At 40.3% G+C, this 24,271-nt stretch overlaps 1 protein-coding gene across 3 annotated transcripts in view; it reads right to left on the bottom strand.

Moving 5' to 3' along the window:
* The window catches only part of UBN2 (ubinuclein 2), a 65,689-nt gene that overhangs the window by 11,068 nt on the left and 30,350 nt on the right, over positions 1 to 24,271 (bottom strand). For all 3 annotated transcript variants that reach the window (XM_037159249.2, XM_037159248.2, XM_037159247.2), the window contains 8 exons: positions 19,180 to 19,250; positions 15,286 to 15,415; positions 11,991 to 12,109; positions 11,288 to 11,401; positions 10,562 to 10,705; positions 9,767 to 9,817; positions 7,019 to 7,061; positions 1,065 to 2,615 (listed from right to left, as the gene is read on the bottom strand). In XM_037159249.2, coding sequence (XP_037015144.2) covers positions 1,065 to 2,615; positions 7,019 to 7,061; positions 9,767 to 9,817; positions 10,562 to 10,705; positions 11,288 to 11,401; positions 11,991 to 12,109; positions 15,286 to 15,415; positions 19,180 to 19,250 — 2,223 coding nt within the window. The remainder of the gene's footprint in view (positions 1 to 1,064; positions 2,616 to 7,018; positions 7,062 to 9,766; positions 9,818 to 10,561; positions 10,706 to 11,287; positions 11,402 to 11,990; positions 12,110 to 15,285; positions 15,416 to 19,179; positions 19,251 to 24,271) is intronic.

Raw genomic sequence — 24,271 nt, 5'->3', positions numbered from 1 at the left:
GGGGTAAAGATGAACACAGAGCAGATGACATGGAAGGCAGAGAGATGAAATACATGAGTCACGAAGAGTTCTCAAAACTCCTAGGCCCAAGGGATCAGAAATAACTAGTAAGTCATACTGAACGAATGAACTCCGTGTTTCACGTACTTACAACCAAACCTCCTCCTGCCCACCCTGATCTGTGTTTTTGAGCTGCAGAAACCTAGCCAGGTCTGAGATCAACCGTTACCATGTTCTAGGTACAGAATTACTGAAAACAAAATAAACTAAGCCAAACTCTGGAATTTCAACAAAAAAAAGAAAATCTTACTAGCATGTAGGCAGAGGAAACACATTACTGATAAGTAAAGAGAATGAAAAATCAAAATGAGCTGAGACTCCTCTATAACCCTAAACCCAAATGGTCAGTGGAACAGCATTCACAAAATCTGGAGGGAGACAACTTGTAACTACTCAACTGTGCAGCACTAAAATGAAGCTAAGGCAAAAGAGTTTTCACATCAGGCTTTTGGAAAAGATTCCTTGTGTGAGGTACTCCTATTAACTGACAGATAAATTTAAATTCAAATCTCAAACACGGAGAAACTTTGGTATAAAAGGGTTACTGATACTAATTTCACAAAGAATTATATATAAATAATTGCAAAATTCATGCAAAATAAAAGTTTTATTTAAAATGACAAATGGTTAAGAGAAAAAAAATAACATGAATGTAAAAATTTGATTAAGAAAGTTGGGACTAGGGTGAGAAAGACAGGAGATGTGAAGGTATGTTAAATTCATAAGTTCTTACTTTGTTCTAAACTTTAGTAAGAGTTTTCAATATGCATTCTAGTTATGCCTTATAAAAGTTTTAAAAGCAAGCATGTGGTACTTTACTAAAACAAAAATCCACATCCCCAAAAGAACCCCGTCCTAAGTATCTCCATCACTGCGACGTCAGCGTCAGGAACATCCCTCTCCCGTAAGCTCTCAGATACTGCAAATGACCTGAATCTCATCCAAAGGAAAGGAAGGTCACACGATCTTCCAATTCACCCCATGAACGTGTGTAACATACATACCTGCACACTGGCTGTCACCACTGAAGACCCTGAGGCAGAGGATGGTCTATGTGGAGTAGACAACGGTTTAGAAGCACCCTGTGTTCCACTTCCTGTTCCCCCAGACAGACTCGTCCTATTGGCTCCACTTGAGTTAAGGTTGCTACCTCTGCTGGCAGGTACATTCACTGCAATTCCACTCAAGCTGTTCTTCCCAACGGTTCCAGTGGATGATGAATTTGGTAGCTTTGAAGCGGCCTGAAGGTTTTTTGTAGATGGAAGGCCTGAAGTGCGATTAGAGGGCAACAAATTCAAGGTAGGAGACTGTCTGCTGATGTTGACTCCACCGGGCTGTTTATGGACTGGGTTGTTACCGCCGGCGTGGCTACTCTGGGCGACTAGTACACTTGGACTGGAAGAACTTGAGGATACAGTAGGCTTGGGAGTCGGGGTGGATTTAGAAATAAGTTTAGTTGATACTGAAGGCTTAGCTGACAGAGGGGGCTTGGAGGAGGCAGAAGGCTTAGATGAGGGCAAGGGTTTAGGGGGGGTGGCAGGTTTAGGAGATGCGGCAAGTTTGGGGGAGGCAGCCATTGAGAAGGGAGACTTGAAACCCTGCGTGGAGATTTGTGACACCATAGCCTTGGCTAAATAGTTACTAGAGGTAGTGGTGCTAGGTACTGTCCTAGAAACCAGGGAGTGGGACCCTTGAGAACCATTACCGGCTGAGGGAGTAGGTAAGGGAAAGCGGTACATAAGTGGCTTATCTGAAGTCTTAAGAAGTGGGGATGAACAAGAAAGCTGAGGATTATTACTTAATTTCACCACTGGGTTGGTCTGTGATTTACTAATGGTTGCTTGTAATGGAGACACATAATTTTGCTGGACAGCTGAATGCTGGTGCACCTTGGTTACTTGTGTTAACGAAGAAGCATCTTGGGCCTCTGATGCTCCCAGAGCGTGAGAGGAGGCAGCGACCTGGGCTTGGGAAGAAGAGGAGACGTGGGTCTGCGAAGAGGAAGAAGCATGAATCTGGCTTGACCTCTGTAGTCCTTGTTGAAGTAGCCTGGCTGGCAAAGGTTCTAGGGAAACTTTAGGGTTCTGAATCGAAGAACCAGCAATAAGGCCTGAAGAGATGCCAGTATGAGCTAAATCCTGGGGTTTCTTTGGTACTGGCCCTGTGTGACCAGCAATAAGACTTGATGAATGTGCAGTCTGAGCAGAATCTAGTTTTTTGGGCGTAGCCAGTGGCAGCTTGCTCATAATACTTGCTAATTTTTCTTCCCTCAGTCCTGGACGAGGTTTTGCAGTTGGCATGCTTATCCTCGCGCCAGCCGGAGGGCCCTTGCTTCCACTGTTGATAACAGCTAGAGCTTCCGAAACGAGATCCAGTGCAGGGGGGTGGAAAGAAAGGTCTTCGTCTAGTGAGTCATCAAGGCAGATGGTCTCCTGGGCTGGGGTAGAGCTTGAGCTGGTGGAGGCCACGGCGGACGTGCTCGAGCTCGTTGAAGGACCACCAACTGACGCGGCCAAGGATGCAGGAGTTTTCTGGTCCTTTTTCGGACTACACTCCTAGCATAAACAGCAGTGTATTAGAAAAAATAAAATGATTAATGAAAAAATGAGAAAGTACTGGCTGTTAAAAGACTAAGAAGCTCTCATGATGATTAACATTGTACTGGAACTCTTCTTCAGAGACTGTAAAAACCAAGTCACTTTTTAGAGGACAGAGCTCCTGACCGAACTGTCCTCATAAGCCTAACGACCAGACACACGGCACACAACTACCACACCCCAGCGAGCCATTCTGAGAAGGCTAACGCCAAGCTGAAGAAACGCTGACACACCAGCCGCAGTGCTGCCGAAGCACCCCTCCCCCACCCGCCTGGGTCAGATCACCAAGTGCTATTCCAAACCCACCCGACTCTCCTTGCCTCTAGAAGTTCTGTCTTTACCCTAAGACTCCACCCGCCTTGGGGACTATGTCTTGGTAGGACACGGCCGCTCACACCCTGCTTCCTTGCGTGCCCTGGCCTGCAGCCGCCCATGGCCAATGTAGAGAGCAACTGGAACGTCAAAACGAACACACTTAAAGTATGTGTTCTATTCATTACACAAGTGATTTGTCATTTTTTAACATATATTTACTAAGTGCCCACCATGCTAAGGGTCTACTGTGCTAAGCAAAGAAGGAAATTAAGAATTAAAACTATAAATACCTAATAGAATACTGTTTTTTTTTAAAAAGTCACTTTCTTAAAATTAAGAGATAAAAGAATTAAAACGCAGTTCAAAATATTCCAAGAGCAAAAGAATTAAAAAGTAACTTTAAGAGAAAAATATAAAGTGTTTACTTGTATCATTTTGAAGATTAAGAATAAAACTACTGCATAAAAATCATTTCGGAGTTTCTACCAGTTTCTTCACACAGACAAACCCAAACAAACCCAAACCCGAAGTCTGGCATTACACATTAATTATACAACCACTGCGCTTACCTTAACCACAGGGGGAAAGAATGGGGAGGAAGGGTCTTTATCACCACCTCCCGAGGCACTACAGCCAACAAGCTGTGAGGGAGGCCGTCACACTCGGATGCCTGTTTTTCTAAGCTTCTGTTCTAAAAGCCCTAACTGAAACCGAACTGCCTCTCAGAAGTCTGCAGCGTAATGGCACTAAGGTCACAACTGCCTGCTAGCGTGAACGGTTCACGCAGATGGGACACACTTGCTTTGAGGTGCCATGCAATTACATGGTCGGCAAAAATTCCACTTACAGAAAGTACAGAAACTGAGGGTTGGGCAGTGTGTCAGAACAATATTACATGTTAGCAATACAAAATTGCTGTTTTAAGTAACCTTTTCATTACTATTTTTCTCTTTGTAAAAATAAGATTAAATCTACTGTACTGTGTAGACTTACTTGGCAGAAAAAACTACTGAGAATATATATTTGAGTACAAAAAAGCAGGTTACTCCACTTACATGAAGTGTTACCTCAATCTGGACAAATGAATGGGTGGAAGGACGGATGGAAGGAGATATAGGGGCAAACATTTACTGGAAAGGTGACAGCTTTTTCCTCTGTGCAAGTAGAAATTTCGAGATACTTTTACTTTTCTCCTTCTTACTTTTTCTGTTGTGTCTATTGTAAGCATTTCCTTACATTCTAACTAAAATAGGTATTTGAGGGATGGCAGGATGAAAAAAAAAAAAAAAACGTCTGCACATTTGGGGGGGGGGGAGTAATTTAATCACAAAGCCCAAACAAAACAGTGACTTCTCTACAGTCACCTAACACTTCCAGTATTAGATTTATGATAAATTAATCACATTTGAATAGATGTATCAAAATTTAAACAACCCTCAGATGAGGGTATTAGGAGTTTAAAAATAAGGTGTCAAAACAAAGCATGAAGTCAACAGATTTAATAAAATGGTGGTTCAATATTATTTAGATTAGAAGACAAAGCATGTTACTAAGAAAAAGAGGATAGTTTCACTCTGTATTCAAAAAGCCTTTAAAATTAAAAGCCACAGAGTAATAAATATTCTTTCTGCCATAATCCCATATGTAAAGAAACTTATCTGTTCAAAGAGATGAAGACTATGGAAAAGTCTAAAATATAAAGAAGGTGGGCTTTCATTAAAGTTTTAATTTCAAATGATTATAGTTTTCACTTCTAGACTTTACACTTGGTTCTTTTTCTACTCTGCTCTCTTCTCTCCTTAAGATTTTATATATTTATTTTTTTAGAGAAGGGAAGGGAGGGAAAAAGAGTGGGAGAGAAACATCAGCGTGTGGTTGCCTGTCGCATGCCCCCTACTGCGAACCTGACCTGCAACCCAGGCATGTGCCCTGACTGGGAATCAAACAGGGGACCCTTTGATTCGCAGGCCAGCACTCAACCAGTGAGCCACACAAGCCAGGGCTCTTTTCTCTTTTTTAATCCCCACCAGAGGATATGCGTAATTTTAGAGAGAGGGCGAGGGGGGAAGAGAGAAAAACACTGATGTGAGAGAGCAACATCAATCATTTGCCTCCTGTATGTGCCCCAACTGGGGATGGAACCCACAACTGAAGTGTGTGCCTTGACCAGGAGTCAAACCCTCAGTACAGTATGATGATCTAACCAACGGAGCCGCCCAGCCAGGGCTGCTCTATTTTAATTTTTAATAGGGTATTTTCATCTCCTCTTCTACTTCTTTAAATAGTTAAGTTTTTAAGTTAAATTACTTTATATTTTAAGCCCAATAAAGGCATCACTTTGAAGGGATCGGATTCTGTTGGTCGTTATCTGCTGACTCACTCACAGTGACTGACTTCCTTACATATGCTCTATTTTTAGATAGTGAGCTGAGACCTGACACAGGCGGGCCTCTGAGGTCTGAGATGAAGGCACACTCTTCTAGCGAGGAACTGGATTTGCCAGCTGCCCTGATTAATATTAATCTAATAATTTCAGATTATTTCCAAGAACACACAGGTAGTGTGAATTAAACTCTTAGATCTCAAGGGCAATGCTCAAGGAGAACTATCTTCCCCTAATCCAGAACCCTGACTAAGATATGGAAGTTTCTTAACCTTTCTGCTGGTGAGTCAACTTCTTTCCTAGTCCTTCCTCTTTTACTAAAGATGTTATCCTTTGAGGGTCTCAGGTTTACGCAGAGTTTCGTTCTAATTCTCAACCTATATTAGTCCAAGAGAATCCAGTGCTGCTGCATTCGGAGAAGAAATTTAAAAATAAAACATAAGGTAATGGATGCAAATCAGCAAATGCCCCTAAAGGCAAGCAAAGCTTCAGAAGCAGACGATGCTACAGCAGCTTCCTTGTTTGGGGCCTTAGGGATCCGTCGTATATACTTGCAACCTCAGCTATGCTTTTAAAGGTTGTTATATTTTATCTAACATTTCTGAGTATTAAGCCTTACAAGTTATTAATATATTCAGATGTCCCCCTGCTACACAGTTGTTGTGGACCGCTCTGCCTGGTTTCAGGAACTGTAACTCTACCCCCTGTGGCTAAGGATGAGCAAGCGAGGACCTCCGGAATGTGAGCTGCAGGAGACAAAGCTTCTCTCTGGTAGCAAACGCTGCCTCAGTTTCCTCCCTGCCCCCAAAGCATGGTCGGAAGTCCTTGACAGGTAAGACCCCTCAGAGAAGGGGCAATCTAGGCCACACATGATCACTTGGGAGGCTATCATGGAAGGACCCGGGGGGCTGCGACAAAGAGCAATGGACTCTCACCGCCCCCCCATCCCCCCACCCCCGCTTTGACAAAGCTCGAGTCCCCATGTCCTCTTGGAGAAGGACTTCCTGGCTCTAATCCCCTTAAGCCTGAACACCTACCTGATGGGGAGGGGTACAGCTCCTTGCCTTGCTAGAGTGTAGGGGGGGAGAGGGGGGAATCTGGCATCCCAAAGACTTCCTGAAAAACCTGTGAAATCTGCTCTGCTAAGAGTGCTTTCATTCATATGTTAAGGGTTCGAGCAGGAAACACTAAAACTCTGTTCCTGACAGAGTCTGACTCAGACTAAGTCCTCAGATTTCTTTGAAATGTGATCTACTGTTTGATCTTTGCCGCCCTGTATTCCTGTGTATTACAACCCAGTAAAGGCCCTTAGAGGAAGGGGCTCTACACCTTTCCCCCCTGAGAAACTGGCCACTTCTCAAGGCCTTTTTCCTCTGGGAAACTGGCCACCTCTCCTCCCCAAGCAGATCACATCATACCTCTGTCATGTTTACTCTCATCCGTGGCACACAGCGGGACTTAAGTCACCCCCACCCCCAGTCATCTATTTTCACAAATACAATGGTTCCAGAATCTTTTTACAAAGTCTGAAAACACTTGTCGCAAGAGTACAATGACCCCTGTCGGCCTATGCGCAACGCCACACACCCTGCCCATTTCTGGAACCGGTTTCAACCTTCACAGTCACCGCCATGACCACTATGGGGGCTGGTTTAACACTTACCTTCGCTTTGGGTTTAGGCGCAGGAATCACCTTTTTCTTTGCCCTAAAGAACAAAGAGTAAAAAGGAGGGCATGTCAGTAGCAGTTGGGCCCCATATTAGAAAATTACAACATCATCGTGTAATGGATTTGGTAATACAACTTGGAAAACTCTTTGAGGAAAGAAAACTGTGTGTAAATGCTCAGTTTATATGTCAATACACAACGACAGTTCCCCCAATTTTGATTAATTAGAAGGCTAAACCAAAATATGAAATATCTATATTAAATTTCTCTTAAAAATTAAATGTAAATATTAAAAATAAAAATAAATCAAAATAGGCTAACGAAACTGCCTAAGGATTATTGCTTCAAAGAAGTGGTAAGAATTTATAGTTTTTTATAAGAAAACAGAACTTCAAGAAAGTTCTACCTCAAATTAAATCATGCCAATAAGTTGTAAATAAGATAGTATTTTTTAAAAATCCTTAGGGGAGGGGGGGGGGGGGGAGGCTGGGATGGGAGAAATAGACAAAAAACTGTACTTGAAAAATAACTAAATAAAAAAAAGAAGAAAAAATAAAAATCCTTAGGAGTTTAGCCCTGACTGGTGTGGCTCAGTGGATTGAGCATGGGCCTGCAAACCAGAGGATCGCGGTTTGATTCCCGATCAGGGCACGTGCCTGGGTTGCAGGCCAGTTCCCAGCAGGGGACGCAGGAGAGGCAACCACACATTGATATTTCTCTTCCTCTCTCCTTCCTTCCCCTCTAAAGATAAATAAAATCTTAAAAAAAAAAAAAAAGATTTTAAACAAAAAAAATTTTTTGCAGAAAAATTTTCTTCTTAATTATAGCTGACATACAATAGTTTTTGTTTCTTTTTCAAAAAATTCTAGAGCCCTGGCTGGTGTAGCTCAGTGGATTGAGCATGGGCCTGCGAACCAGACAATCACGGTTCGATTCCCAGTCAGGGCACATACTGGGGTTGCAGGCCAGTTCCCTGCAGGCCAGTTCCCAGCAGGGGATGCACGAAAGGCAACCATACATTGATGTTTCTCTCCCTCTCTCCTTCCCTTCCCCTCTAAAAGATAAATAAATAAAATCTTAAAAAATATATTCTAAAGAAAATTATTTTTAACTTATATATTCAAATAAAAATTGCAAAATGACAGGAAAGAGAGGCAGAAAAAATACAACGTAACCTTTGGGAACCACTGCGCAAAAGCTGAAAGATTAAAAACCTCTTACAAGTCCCACAGTAGGAGAAAGTGCTCAAATGTTTGAACAATTAAAGGGCTAACATGCTAAAGTACCTCACATGGTCTGAATATCTGTATTTCACTTACTTAAATATCATTATTTATTTAAATGAACAAATATTTTTTAATAAGATTTTATTTCTTTATCTTTAGAGGGGAAGGGAAGGGAAGGAGAGAGGGAGAGAAACATCAATGTATGGTTGCCTTTTGTGTGTCCCCCGCTGGGAACCGGCCTGCAACCCAGGCATGGGCCCTGACTGGGAATCAAACCACGATTGTCTCGTTCGCAGGCCCACACTCAATCCACTGAGCTCAATACACCAGCCAGGGCTGAACAAATATCTTAAAAAGGCCAATCTATGGCTTCATTGGGCAATTTTTTGCTTGTTTGTCTGTTTAGAATAAAAAGCACTTGTGCAAAGACTTCCAGGCCCACCTGCCGCACAGATTCCTACTTTTTGGTACAAAACACAAAATTAGTAGTCTATTCCCCCACCACAGGGTAACTAAATCACTCGCACAAAGTGCGCACCTATAATAAATGAAACCAAACTACCCCGAATTTATACTAAAAACGTAAGAATAAGAATGGAAAACCACAAGTGCGTCAACCCATCTCTGATGGTGTACTAACTAACAAAGGGTCATTCCTAACAGCTGTAAAAACCCCATCCACTCACTGTATGAATAACTTATACAAGGAGAGGGGAAATCTTCTAATGTTACCTACCCCAGAGGAGGCTAACCAGAACTGCTCGCAGAATACTGACGTAGAGCGCTCAGGAAATTCTCAGTGACTTGCTAATTTTTATACTTTAGTAACTCTGTAACACTACATTTTTAGGGTACAGGGAACGAGCCCTAAGTTGCAGGCAAAAATAAAATTCTTGTGGCGTGAACCAGTATTCACTCAAAAGTAAAGCCAGAGAAAACACTTGCCTTTTGACCACTGCCTGTCAAGAGGATAAGAGACCTTTCTTTAGTAAACGCAGCACTAAGGAGAGATCTGGATTTGAACAGGAGGAAGGACGTGAAGACTAGGTGAATTCTGTGGAACAGAACACTCTGCAAGGCAAGGAAGTGCAGGTGTGTATACAGAACTGTCTTGGAAAGCACACGGCTACAGGTTACCTGCACAGGAGGTCACTAAAGGGGAAGAGAAAAGGCACAAAAGAATGGAACGACAGAAGGCCCAAGAACCAAGTGAACGACCAGAGCCTTGCTGCTGACGCGGCTCCGGACTGGCAGAGCTCAGGCCCACACACGGCACATTTTGGATTCAGGTTTCTGGAGACTGGCCTGAGGACTACTCAACAGGCAAGTGTGTGCTGAGGTCTATGTAGTCAACAATAAAAATGATTTTTTAAAAAAGGGCAGCGTTAACATAGAATTGTCTACATGTACATTTAAATTGGATTTCAACTAGCACTGAATAAATGGTATTTTTGTTTACTAAAGCACATAATGTGAATAAAATTAAATGAAGAAACGTGGAGCCTGAGTTTACTCACGGGGCGGAAGTAAGATGATTGTGTACACTCCGGCTTTCCTTAAAAAGCATTCTGAAAAAATTAAAAAGACGTAATTAACTTTTCATAGTAGATAAATAATATAATAGTTTTACCATTTTAATCATATGATTTTCAACAGGCTATTATTTGCTAATTTACCAAGTAAAAGTTGTAATAATACAGTAACCTCAATAATCTATCTCACAGGGAGTTTTATATCAACTCTACTGAATCTTGAACAGCTTGACAGATGTTTTCTGTTGATTTAAATGGAACACTTTAAGATGACAGGTTGAGATACCTAAGCCTATTACTTAACTCTTTCAACTCTAAATGGGACTTTTACACTTTAAATTAGCTTTTTTTTTGAGATACCGATCTAGAATGACTACTTCCAATAGAACCTGAGGTTGTCTTTTTCTACACTCTAAATCTTCTGTTTAGTCCTTATCTTCAGAATACCCATATCGAGTTCCCTGCCTGAAGTTCATAACTATTTTTCCCCTCCCTTTTTCTCAACCAGCAAATTCAAGTACAAAAAGGAAAAAAGTGGTCAGTTAGGAAAACACCCTTACGTATATTTCTGTATCTCTATGGCCACGTGACCAATGTTTAGTCTTTTCAGTGCTTTAAAGTGCTTTAAAAGTTTTCAAAGCAGAGATCATCCAAGATGACTATACAAAATTTTAAACACATTAGGTTCTTAGCAAAATGAACGTGTGTATGTGTATGGGTATCTTTAATAATAGCAGCAGGAAAGTAGATAAAGGAAAGCTAGGATGTCGTATTTCTTACCTTGCCTGCATCCAGCCCTTAGGCCACAATGGTTTCACCTCTGTCTCCATAAAGGATTTAAGATAATCCTCAGCAGACTGGCTTTTATTTGGCTCTAACTCATAGCATCCCAATTTGATCTCAACAAGGTTACATAACAAAGTTCTAAACAGATTAAAAATATATATTTATATGTAAATCTGACTGCAAAATTGTAGATAATTAAGCTTGAAACAGATTTTTTACAAAGCACATAAATCTGACAGCAATCATAAAGAATACTATCTGAAAAATTCAGAAGATGACATGAAGATAAATAATGTCTAACACATATCATTCATTGCACTACAGCCAAATCCCCACACGAAACAACTTCCTGTGATAGCTTTAATCTAGGCATCAAAGACTGAAAAGGGTTGTTCTACAACCAATCCCTTACTTGGGATACCGAGTTACTGTTAAGAAAGGTGACTGACTATACAGTATATTGAGTCCTTCACCTTCAGAAACCATTACATGATTTACTCAATAATTCAACACTTAGCTTTAAAAATCTTTATATAAAAATAAGTGATAGCACTCTAAAATTATTAGGACCATATTAATCTTGTCTCAAATGAGCTTTTCCTACATACAAATCTTTGGTTACCCCCTATCCAGTCTTCAACTTACTGGAGCTTCTTTTTATGAGAAACTTACTTCTCCACTACCACTCAGTTACAGGTGAGGGCCCTGGTTAAGTCTTACCTGATCGTGTCATCCCAGTGGAATTTTTTTCTTGGTCCTATGACACGTTTCCCTGGTTTCTCATCATCATCTTCCTCAGATCCATTTTTTTCACGTTCTTCATCTGTTTGTAACCTAAAAATTAAAAAAAAAAAAAACATTTTATAAAGCAAAGTTTTAACTCAACATTGCCTATCATACATTCCCAAGAAATTCATTGAATTACTTAACTGGATGTTAACTCAGAAGACGAGGTAAATGGGGAATCTACCTTTTCATACAATACTGTGAATTTCAAGTGTGTTATGGGGCCATTTGGTGAAGAAGGTCTTCACACTGTAATGTAAAGGCATGACTACTCTTCTAGTTCAGAACACATTTATGTCCGACCACAGTCAAGCTGCCCAACGTGGGAAACGTCAGGGCAGTGTCGGCACTTGCTTTGGCCACACCCACACACAAAATCAGCAGCCTCTCTGCCTCTGGCATCAAAGCAATTGAGTGGGAAACAACATTATTCAGAAAACATTTCATAGATAAGTTTTACATGTTTTGATAAAGACTCACCTACTGGTTTAACACCTACATATGGTATAAAGAACCACATATACCATTTCAGTGGTATATGAGGATTTCTACTTGGTGATGAAGTCCACTTAAGACCCATAAGGTCTAAAAATATTTCTCAAAAGCAAAAGGCAGTTCAAATACGAGAAGTACATACTTGGCACACTTAGCTTGACTACGAGCCTGGCAGTCCTCCTGGTATTTAAACAGCTGTTCAGGCATGACATTACTGACAGCCAGTTTCAGTTTTTGCAGAGGTTCTCTTAAACGATCATCCTGAGAAAAAAGCAAACTACAAGTTTTTTCAAACATGTTTAACAAAACTCATCTTGCAAGCAGATCTTCAGATGATGAAATTCATGCTGGAGACACTGATCCCAGACATGACACCTCTTCCACAACACTGACTTTTCATAGTGCACACTGGGCGTAAAATTAGCATGACATACTTCCCAGACAGCCAGGAGAGCCTCAGTTTTTGCCTGTTGCCGCAACATAATAATCAGTAGTGCTCCTTTACATTCTCGGACATGCCCCGTATTTGGTCAATACATTATATGGACACTTTACCGGTAACACAAGTGATTACACAGAGAAACAAATCCACAGCGAGCAGGCCAATGCTAGCTAACCCCCATTATGATGGGGACCAGTACCACAAGGAGAAACACTGCTACGGAACACGGCCACGCACGATCTGGTTTGGAGGACTACCAACAGGATGCTGGCTGGCACCCTGTTCTCTCTTCTACTGTTGGTAATTGTTACTTATGGTGCAAGCAAAAATGCAAGGTAAGGCCAAAATGAAGAAGGAAACTGGGAGACTCTTCTCATATGAGTTCAGGGGTAAAAGAAAAGCAAGTAAATTTGCATCTGATAGCTTTAATTGACTAATGTATTATTTTCATCTTGCAAGTAACAATACATGTAACTATTTAAAAAACACTTTTCTTAATGTCATAGGTGCAGAAATATTGTTAGACTTTGCTCTTATTCATTGTCACAACTACTTTGAAAATGTGATTCCGGGCCCTGCCCGGTCGGTGCAGCTCAGTGGGATGGGTGTCACCCTGCAAAGCGAAAGGTCGCCACTTCATTCGCTGGCCAGGGCACGTGCTTGGGTTGCAAGTTCGGTCACTAGTCAGAGCCAGTACAAGAGACAACCCGATCAATGTTTCTCTTCCTTTCTTTCTCCCCACCTTCCCCTCTCTCTAAAAATAAATAAATAAAGTCTTTTTATTTAAAAAGACTGTAAATGACTTCTTGATATCTGGTAAGAGGACTTTTAGAAATACAACTACCATGCTATGATAGATATATTTTACAAATTAAATCGTTCTATTTTATTAACATTTACCTTATTAATAAAAATATTGCTAATAAATATTTACCTCTTTCAGGCATACCAATTAATAAACATCACTGCAATATGATAATGTCTGCTATAAAACCCCATGTTTCAAAATGTGAACATCCATTTTGAGTGATCACTTTCTGAAAACTACATAGCAGAGATTATCTTCCTGGGTGCAACCTAAATACCCGTTAACAATAAAATGAATAAATAAATTGGGATATACTTATACAATGGGGCACTAAAACTGTGCAGAGTACCACCCCATGTAAAGGCAGATAAATCAGAGATGCATAATGTTGAGTGTAGAAAAGCAAGCTGCAGAAAAAGACAGTATGACTCAATTTTCATGAAGCTAAAAAACATGCAACCCAAATAATATAATGTTTATGTTTACAAATGTGTGATGAAACCATGGAAAGAAAACTAAGGGTAAGAAAGCTGTCTTTCTTTCATAGCCAACACAGAGAGTAAAGAACTTCAAATATCGAACTTGACAGGTTCCTTAGAAAACATTTTACATTACGCTAAAACCTGTTCGCCTACTTCCAGTTCGCTTTGTACTGGCACCTGTTTGTGTCATGTGAACTCACTGCGGTGAACTCCCACTGCCAATGCCTGAAGGAGTCGGGTACAGGCACAAAATTCGAGACCTTGGATGAATTTCACTTGTTCAGTAATCTGCTCTGAGTTGAGAAAGAACTAACATTTCTCGAGCACGTTATTCATGTTAAGTATTGGACCTACAGAGTTCTGTGTCAGATTGCGCCCAGCACAGTGATTCTGGACGTGATGCGGATGCCCCCACCCACAGCGTGGCAGACCCTGGACAGCCACACTGCCCTGCGTGACTCCCGCCTCCCCCCACCCCAGCCAGAAAGGTTTAGGTTGGCCCAAGATACCATAATCTGACTTTTTTGGTCCCAAGAATTTGGACTGGGATGAGGGAGCTGAGTCAGTCTCTGTGTGTGGCTTTTCTGTAACGTAAACACCTTGAGAATCAAGTAACCTTATCCATGGATGCACGTATAAGGACAGACGTGAGATGTGGGGAGAGAGGCAGAAATGAAGTTCATTGAGATGATCGGTCCTACCCTCCTTGGCTGCGTTCTTGCCCTTAATTTCATGAAACACCTTTATTCGTAGGAAAAAAGTCTCTTTTTCTTGTCTTAAACCTCATTAAAGCTATTTTCTATTACTTGCAGGTTCTTAATATTTTTTAACGATACAGTCAAACAAACCATTAAAGGAAAAGTAATCAGGACAATGAAGGTATGGGAAATCATTTTATATGAAATAAAAAAGGGGACATAAGAAATGCTTTATAAAAGCGATGAAGTGGATAAATGATTAGGTTTGTGAATGAACCCAAAGGCAGAATTAGGACCATTAGGGTAGAAAACACCTGGATTTGGCTTCAAGTATGGAAGAACTTTCTGATACAATAAAGTAAGTTTCTGACCACGGGAAGAGTTCAACTTGGACAATCATTTAGTGGGGTTGTAAGAGAGGAGAATCTACCAAACCTGAATTACACTAAGTACTTTTCAAATGTACATGCAACCGTGTGATTCCTTGCACTGGTCTGCATGTCTGTATAGACACATTTTAGGAAGAAGAAAATTGATTTATAAATATGTCAGATTAACCCTGGCTGGTGTGGCTCAGTGAATTGAGTGCCGGCCTGCAAACCAAAGGGTTGCTGGTTCAATTCTCAGTCAAGGCACGTGCCTGGGTTTCGGGCCAGGTTCCCAGTTGGGGGCTCCCAGGAGGCAACCACACATTGATGTTTCTCTCCCTTCCTCTCTCATTAATAATAAATAAATTTTTAAAAATATGTCAGATTATTTGTTGAAGGCAAAACTGTGACAGCTGTGAAACAGGCTAATTTGCCGCCCCAACAATCTACACCTTAGGAAACTATTTCTCAGCTAAACTTATCAATGACAGAACAGTAACTCTTTCATTAACGTCATCCAACATGACTCTAATACACACATAACACGACTATAAATCAATCAATACGCAAAAGGCCCCCAAAGAATCCAGCCTCTTTGCAGGCTGTAAAACCACCCACGCAGCTACTGCTCCCCCTCACCTGGACGTTGAGGTGTAACTTCCGCAGGCGCTTTACGAGTGTTTCCTTATTGCACGGCACAAAAGCTTCAAGATGGGCGTAGACACCGCTGCGGATGACGGGGCCCAGTTCCTGCAGCTGTAGCTCAATGCTGACCAAAAACAACAACAACAAATCAATAGGGCAGACGTCCTTTCTAGAGCACCTACAAGCAAGGAGGCAAAGGAAGGGATTCTTTTCTCATTTCACATTTCCACGATTTCCTAGACAGTCTTTTTCAAGGAGAAAACAATTAATAAATAGTGATGATACGGAAAATTTTTTGATGAGCATGGTTTAAGAGGAGAATTTATGTAATCCCAAACAACCTGGCAAGCGATTTTCTTCATGACAGCAGCAGAGCCTATACTTTTGGATAAAGCACAGGAAACTCCATTATGAACCAAAAGCTCATTTCCTCAAAGAGACGGCTTACTCCACTCAACCCTTGCAATTACAATACTAGTGAGTGACACAGTTTCAGTGAGTTCTTATGAGTACTTTTTCCTTAGAGGTGCTGGAAAATTCCGGAGTCAGAGGAGGCCAAGCCTCTCCAGCTGCATGAGCAGACTGCTTCTTCCCTGTTTCCCTCGCTGTGCCTGCCCTACAGATCAGACTTAACGTCTGTTCACACACGATGAAACCGTTCAACCACCTAGTTCTCAGAATGTAGGTATCCCACTGTTGAGCAGTGCACGACTGTCTTAAGCATGCACCATTCACACATCTACTTTAATATTTTTCCCTAAGAATTCTAATCTTCTAAGGTCTAGGAAGTTATCTGGAAACAACTAAAAACACATGGCAACAAAAGTGTGAATTTCAGATATTTTTCACATTTAATTCACAGAGAAACAAAGGTTCTCTTGAAACGCTGAACATTCTTCATCCCCACCTCTGTCTTTCCAGCACGCTCCTTTTCCTCTTACGTGAAATCTATCCAAAAGCAGATTTCTATTCATAAAAGTTACTATGAATGGGCCTCAAACCTCTGACAATAAATTACAAGCATGATATCACTACAGGATCTAAATGAATGAAAACACAGTGGGACCATCTGCTGTTAATACAGACAGAACAAACACCAGGTTCTGTTGAGTAAATAGGCTGGGAACTCACTATTACATTCTTCACTTTTCTATCTACACAAGGCTCTCTCTCCTCTGCCTCCGGAGCAGCCTTGAAGAAACGCAACACCGGATGCCACAGCGGAAGCAACAGCCACCTTCGTAAACCAGACTCTCTACTGAGAAATGTTTAGTTGTAACTATGATACCTTCTTTTCACTAGGATTCTAGAAATATAGTCACTTCCCCATCGGTGATATATGACATATCTTCCTACTACCCCAGTAACTCCCTCTTTTTAAAAAATGAAATATTTGTCTTATTCAATCAGTTTAAAACACTAGTAAAAGAAAAGCTCTAAGTCCAAATGAATTCTGTAATCTACTGAATTTCCTAGATTCTTCCTTGAGTATTCCAGATATCCTACCAATATTGTCCAAATAACACAACCATTAACAACCACTAAATGAAGAAAGAATTAGGGAACAAGAACCCAAACTCAAAATCCCAAATAGCTCTTTATCTTATAGCAAGAATTCAGAGCCTGCTGATGTGTTAACTGACACTAGACAAGAGGTGTGTTCGTCCCTCTTGTCCCTGAATAACTACTTTATTCAGATGGGCTGGTTCTAGTGTTACCTGAAGACGACTTGGTGTGGAACAGGTCACAAATGTGGTTGACAAATTGTTTGATACTCCTCCAATTGCAAAGTAACCCCTCAAGAGAGTAAGGAAAGCTCTGGCTTACAATCAACCCCTTCACCTCGTTAACCTTTATTTCAAAGACAGAAACCGACAGAGACAAACTGATAAGTTTATTCACTGAGATGCAAGTCGCCACTCACTCACGAGCTCCTTAAAGAAGCATCCAATAATGCGAAGGCAGACAGGTCTCATGCCAGTGCATCAGGTCGGTAGTACCCACCTGGAGCACCTGTTGACCAGAACTGTCAGGCTGAATTGGAATACAGGCAAAGTGTCAAGATTTTATTACCAAAGACTGCTTCGGGTAAAGGAGGAAATCAAGCCAGCATGCTGTATATTTGTTGATTCAGGACAAACTCAATTAGGCAAAAAATAAAAGGATACTCTATTCCGACAAAATTACCTCCTCTTCTCCCTGGGGTAAGGAAGCGATACAGGGGTAACTTCACGGGAGTAACTACCCCAAACAATCTACCACATGCCCTCAAAGATCAACTCAGTCCAGAGGTATAAGTTTAAGTTTTACTTATACCTCAGTCCAGAGGTATAAGTATAAGGAATGCGGGTTTAGGAAAGTGAAAAAAGAGGCCAGAAGGCATAAGAAAGGGACTACAAGAGAAGAAAAATCAACTAAACACTAAAGCACACTCTAGGAAATAAAATGTAGATGGGCCACAAAAAACTAGAGGATTTGTTTCAGGATAGACAATGAGAGGAATTAACGGAGAAGCCTGTTAATGGAATGTTAATGTTCTGCTTATTTGAGATGATATTTCCCAAGGATGGTCTTTTAATTCTCCCAGGGGAAAAATAGCTGTTCCCTCTGACAGAAGGCTAAAATAAAAAAACAACTGTCTCAGTCTCGCAAAGAGGATCTGATCTAGTAAACGGCGGCTGTTCACATGGAAAGAAAAGGAAGAGCCATGCCAGATCCCCGATACGGAATCTGGGGCAGCTCTGAGGAATGGTGTTTACACTGTTGACTGAATCTAGGGTTCGCAGGGAGCTAGGAAAAAGGAACTGGTACAGACAGGAATCATTTCCTTAGCTTCCAGGCAGACAGAATCAATCTGAAAATCCCTGGCTACAATAAAGAATGGAACCAAGACACTCGCTATACTACTAGTAGTAGCTCACTAGGTTGTATGTTTCGTGAAGTCCATGGGACCTAAGACATTTTAGGTAATCCGGCATGAGAGATTGCAATTAATTAAGATAGTTTTCAGAATCAACAAACCAATTCATCCTTTATATCTTAGGACAAACTATCTCCTTTATATATTTAAAAGACAGAAATCACAATATTAGAAACATAACATCTTTGTTTCTGTGAGATGTTACTGAACCAATACGTTATTTTCATCAGAGTAGTAAATTTTGCTGCTTTCCCTAGAATCACTTGTTTTTCCCAGTTCTGCTTGCAGCCAACTATATACTCAATTTCTATAACCAATGGTCAAAATGTATAAGCCGATAGGTTTGTAAATACTTCTTATGAGATCAGTCTTAGAATCTACAGCTTTATTAGTATCAAACTCTGACAAAGAGTGAACACTATCCCTACATTAGCTATAACCTGTATCACAAATCAGACTCCACACCCTCTCCTCCTTAACCTACCTTCTGTCATTCCACACCGGACTCTAACCTAACCCACAACTACAATTTCTTCTTTAGACCTGGCTGTCCACGTGGCTTTAAGCATTCACATGCATTTTTCTCAAGTCTATAGAATAGATAGAAAATTACACCAAATTTAATGTAAACACAGCTATCCCAGAAGGACATTTTCATGTAAATTAATTTAAAAAAACCATATAAATCTAGAATACTGTTCAACCTATACAGCAGTCACTTGCTCTGGCAGTTCTAATACTGGAAGCTTTGGTTATCGTAAGGGTTCTGGAGAACCAGTAAATGCAGAAGCATCATTTTGCTGAGAAAGGAAGCTCATCAAACATGCGAGGAGGCTGAACGGGAAGAGCTGATGCGTGCGACTGGCCAGACACTCAGCATTTGTATCTCAAAGGCCTACTGTACTTTTAAGTAAATTCTCAAGGTTCGAATAAGTTTTAAGGTTTAACCTAACAAGAAAATTACTTACTCCAGAAGAATATTATTCATATCCTGTGTAAAGAATTTTTTCCTTCCTTCTTCATCAAAAAGTTTGGCAGCCTGGAGAAACATAAGATTGACAAGATAACCGTTAATAAACACATTATTTGTTTCTAAATTTAGTGAAGACTAAATAAATATTCTTTGTTTTGCCCTGGATGGTATGGCTCAGTGGATTGAGTGCCAACCTGTGAATCAAAGGGTCACTGGTTTGATTCCCAATCACAGCAAATGCCTGGGTTGTGGGCTGTGTCCCCAGGAGGCAACACGCAAGAGGCAACCACACACTGATGTTTCTCTTTCCCCCCCCCTTTCCCGCTTTCTAAAAATTAATTAATTAATTTTTAAAAGGGGGGGGATGGGCTGGGATGGGAGTAAAAGACAGAAAACTGTACTTGAACAACAATTAAAATAAAATTTTTCCAAAAAAAAAAAGTAAATAAAAGAATCATCTTATTGAGGGTGGGGTTATAATTTCCTTCACTTTGCATCCTCCGTACCCGATTTAGTACCTGGCATGAGGGGGCAATTAAAGAGGGCTGAAACAAAATTAGAATATCCACCATTCCCATTATGTCTGAATTGGAATTTTCTCGATCTCCTTAAATTCACAAAATTTTAAATATGAGATCTTCCAGTGTTTTGGGTGTCTCATATATTTTATTAATTCTTGCCGTGGTCTCCAAAATAACGGAGAGCAGCTGTCTCACTTTCTGCAGACATTACTGTCTACACTGTGTCTCATATTCTACACTTCATACCCATCATCAGGTGAAATACTCGTAACAGCTGATGACACTGGTTATTATACCCCACTTTACAAACCAGGAACCTAAATCTTACAGGGGTTATATGATATTCCCAAAATCTCACTGCCAAAGTGGTAGACCCCGGACTCAGACCAAGAGGCTTTCTGACTTCAACTGTGCCACAGTGGCCCTCTGTGCAAACACCCTAGGCTTGCTGCAACCAGTCTGAGTTCCACCTAATTACACACAAACAATGAAAAACATTAGCCGAGGTTATTTTCAAGGTATAAGCAAAAATCAATTCAATGAGCTCAAGGATATTTTCATTATTATGTTTGTCACTTTAACTACCTGACCAGAAACAAACTGTCCTGGGGAAATCACAAAGGATAATTTATCTTGACTCCCACAAGATGTGAAACATCAAGCCTCACCCAATTATCTGAGCACATCACGTGCTGACTCCGTCCACCTACCAAGTTATTTAACAATTTTATGTGCTGTCAATAGAAGAGGAAACTTTCCGAGATGTGCGTTAGAGACTCTTAGAAAGGATAAAGACTGAGTGTGTGTAGGAAGCAGAACTATAAGAAAGCCAGAAGGAAAACTAAACCTCGAGAAGGTGAGTCAAAACAGTCAAGAGGCTGACCACTGAGAGAGTGCTACAAGTAATAAAAGGATATGCACAAACCCCTTATCACACAGACGCCAGCATTTTAGCGAAGTCAATTCTCATCTTCTGAATAAAAAAAACATCACCTCATATTTCAAGGAAAAAATATAGAGAATTCACAGACATCAGTAAGTGAAATGAATCTTTTTACTGACAATTTCCTACTAAGGGGTTAGGAAGCAACTGTGTACATTAATCCTGGCATGACAACTACAGAGACAGATGACAGTGTTTGGTACTTGAAATATGACAGAGCTTTACAAGATTGAAACACTCATTACTAAGCAGTTTAGTTTATTAAATGAGAATGAATGGCATGTAACAGAGCAGAGGGAGTGTACACAAACTGTGGAGCTCAATGGTCCTGCCTTTGTGTACCTTTCATTCTCAGGTGGGTCTCCTGTAGACAGCTTATACACTGATGTTGTTTTCTTATCCATAGATAAGCATTTATTGCCATTTTATTTTTTATCTATTTGCCTTTTTTTTTTCTTCTTCTTCTTCAAGCAAGCCCTTTGACATTTGTTGTAACACTGGTTTGGTGGTAATGAACTCCTTTAGCTTTTTCTTGTCCGGGAAGTTCTGTATTTCTCCTCCAATTTTAAATGATAGCCCTGCTGAATAGAGTAGCCCTGGTTGTAGGTCCTTGCTTTTCATCACCTGAAAGATTTCATGCCAATCCCTACTGGCCTAAAATGTTTCTGCTGAGAAATCAGATGACAATCTAATGGGCGCTCCCTTGTAAGTAACTAACTGCTTTTCTTCTGTGGCTTTTAAGATTCTCTCTATGTCTTTTAGCCTTGTCATTTTAATTGTGACATGTCTTGGCATAGAACTCTTTGGATCCAACTCTTTTGGATCCATACGTGCTTCCTAGACTTGTGTGTCTTCTTCCTTCACCAGGTTAGGGAAGTTTTCCCTCATTATTTCTTCAAATAGGTTCTTGATTCCTGGCCCACTCTTCCCCTTCTGGTATCTCTATGATGCGGATGTTGTTACACTTTATGTTGTCCTATAGGTTTCTTAAACTCTTCTTATTTTCAAAATTCTTTTTTCTTTTTGCTGCTCTAGCTGGGTGTTATTTTCCGTGTTGCCTTCCAAATTGCTGGTTTGATCCTCAGCTTCATCTAACCTACTATTTATTCCTTCCAGTTTATTATTTATCTCAGATATATTGCATTCTTTATTTCTGACTGGTCCTTTTTAATGGTTTCTATGTCTTTTTTGATGCTGTCGAACATCCTTATAATCATTACTCTAAACTCTGTATCTTATAAATTGCTTGCCTCCATTTCATTTAGTTCTTCCGCGGAATTCTCTTGTTCTTTCATTTGGGGCCTGTTTCCTTGTCTTCCTATTTTGGCCGCCTCTTTGTTTGTTTCTATGCATTAGGTAGATCTGCAACGACTCTGGTGTAGACCTATGTCAGACACTGCCTGTGACTGGCCCCGGCTAACTGGTTTGAAGCTATCAGCCATCACAGCTGTGGCTCCCCCTGTTGGGCCTGTGGGTGTGCAGAAAGAACCAAACAGCCAACCGAGGCTGGTTTTTATCAGCAGTGGGCCTGAGGGAGGGTCAGCTAAGTCTCAGAGCTCCCAGAGGTCTGCCTTAGCCTGCAGACTTCCCATTAGGCTTAATCACTGCAAGCGCTTCCAGTTGTGACCTCAGTAAAAAACATTTAAAAAGAAAAAAAAATGAAAAAATAAATAAAATTGAGAAATAAAATCCACAGGCTTGTTGGAAAAATTAGATAAATTTTGTACTCCCCTAACCAGATATTTAAAACTTAGAAACAGTTAAGAGAAATAAATATGACAGAGATGGTTAATAAATTTTAAAATGGGATTTAAATGGATCACTGTAATCCTAGGAGAAAGAAATGGAAGAATAGTGCATACACTACAATTCCATTAGAAATTGGAATTGTTAATTCCATTAACAATTATTTTAAATAGTAATAGAACATTTTCAAATGCATGCATGGACTAAAATCCCCAGTAAGGGGGCGTATGGGAGGCAACTACACATTTATGTTTCTTTCCCTTTCCTGCTCTGTCCCTTCCCCTCTCTCTAAAAAACAATAAATAAAACCTTAAAATTTTATATGTTTTGTATTGTGAGTCATACTTTTATAATGAGAAAAAAAAAAAGGAGGGCTAAAATATGGCATGAATTCAGATAAACATGCTAATTGGCACTATTTTAAGTCAAAAGAATCGCTCCCTGACATTAAATGGAGAGATATGACAATACTGAACTTGCACTAAACAAAAGAAAATTATGAATCTAATTCAGTCTGGAGAAGGACCAACTGTGACGTGGCAAAACCTCAACTCTTAAGTCTGTCCTAGTAGGAACATAATGCGTGCTTACTCAAGCAGCTGATTGGCTGGAAAGGATTAGTGTACCTGGTAAAAACTAGCAGGTACACTTCTGCAATGTTACTAACTATTCCCATCTTCCCACTCTCTCTCTTTTTTTTAATACTCACCCAAGGACATGCTTATTGATTTTGGAGAGATGGGAAGGAAGGGGGAGAGAGAGGCAGAGAAACATCAACGTGAGAGAGAAACATCAATTGGTTGCCCCTTGAACCCATGACCTTTCAGTCTATGGGACAATGCTCCAAACAAGCCTCACCAGCCAGGGCCCACTGTTTTTTTACATGACTATCTAGGCCAGTGAATACTGTATTTATAAAACCTATGCAGAAAAATATCTATAAGGTGAAGCGACCCAATAAAACAATCAAGTGTATCTATGTTGTAAGTATAATTATATTTCTGCTTAAAAGCAAAGGCTATGCTATCAGCTGATTCCTCAGCAGAAAATTTACAGGCCAGAAGGCAATGGCCAGAATTATTTAAGTGCTAAAAGGAAGGAACCTACAGCCTTGATTGGTGGGTTGGGCATCATCTGCAAACTGAAAGGTCACAACTCGGATTCCTAGTCAGGCTGCAGGCCAGGCACCCTAGTTGGGGGCTCGCAAGAGGCAACAAATAGATGTTTCTCTCCCATTTTTTCTCCCTCCCTACCCTCGCTCTAAAGACAAATTAATTAAATCTTTTTCTAAAAGAAAAAGAAAGGAAATAGAACATTATATATACCCTGCATGGTTATCATTCAGAACTGAAAGAAGGATAAAGAGTTTCAGAGAGAAGCAAAGACTAACAAAGTTCATCACCACTGAACTGGATCTATAAGAAATATGAAAGGGTCTTCTTCACGTATAAAAGAAAAGGTCAATATCAGAAATAAGAGAAAGAAAAAATTTCACAGGTAAAGGCAAATATAGAATTAACACAGCCAATTAAAAAGCTAATATGGAGGTTAAAAAACAAAAGTAGCAAAATTAACTATAACTTTAATAGTAAGAAATGAACAAAACAAAAAGATACAAAATATGACATCAAAAACAGAGTAAGGAAGGGGTGTGAAAATGTAGTGCTTTTAGGACGTGTTTGAACCTGAATGCCAACCAGGTTAAAATAGACCGCTATAGACATAGATGGGTATACATGACCTTGTGGTAACTATAAACCAAAACCAAAACCAAACCCCCCACAAAAGTAATGAGAAAAGAACCCAAACAAAACACTAAAGAAAACCAGTAAAACAAAAGGAAAGAAATCAAGAAAGTAACAAAAAAGAAATACAAA

Source organism: Artibeus jamaicensis, unplaced genomic scaffold, assembly GCF_021234435.1.
Source record: "Artibeus jamaicensis isolate MK-2021 breed Jamaican fruit bat unplaced genomic scaffold, CSHL_Jam_final scaffold_2172, whole genome shotgun sequence".
Taxonomy (NCBI): domain Eukaryota; kingdom Metazoa; phylum Chordata; class Mammalia; order Chiroptera; family Phyllostomidae; genus Artibeus; species Artibeus jamaicensis.
The sequence above is the reverse complement of the archived record's forward strand: the minus strand, read 5'-3'. Positions and strand labels throughout refer to the sequence as shown.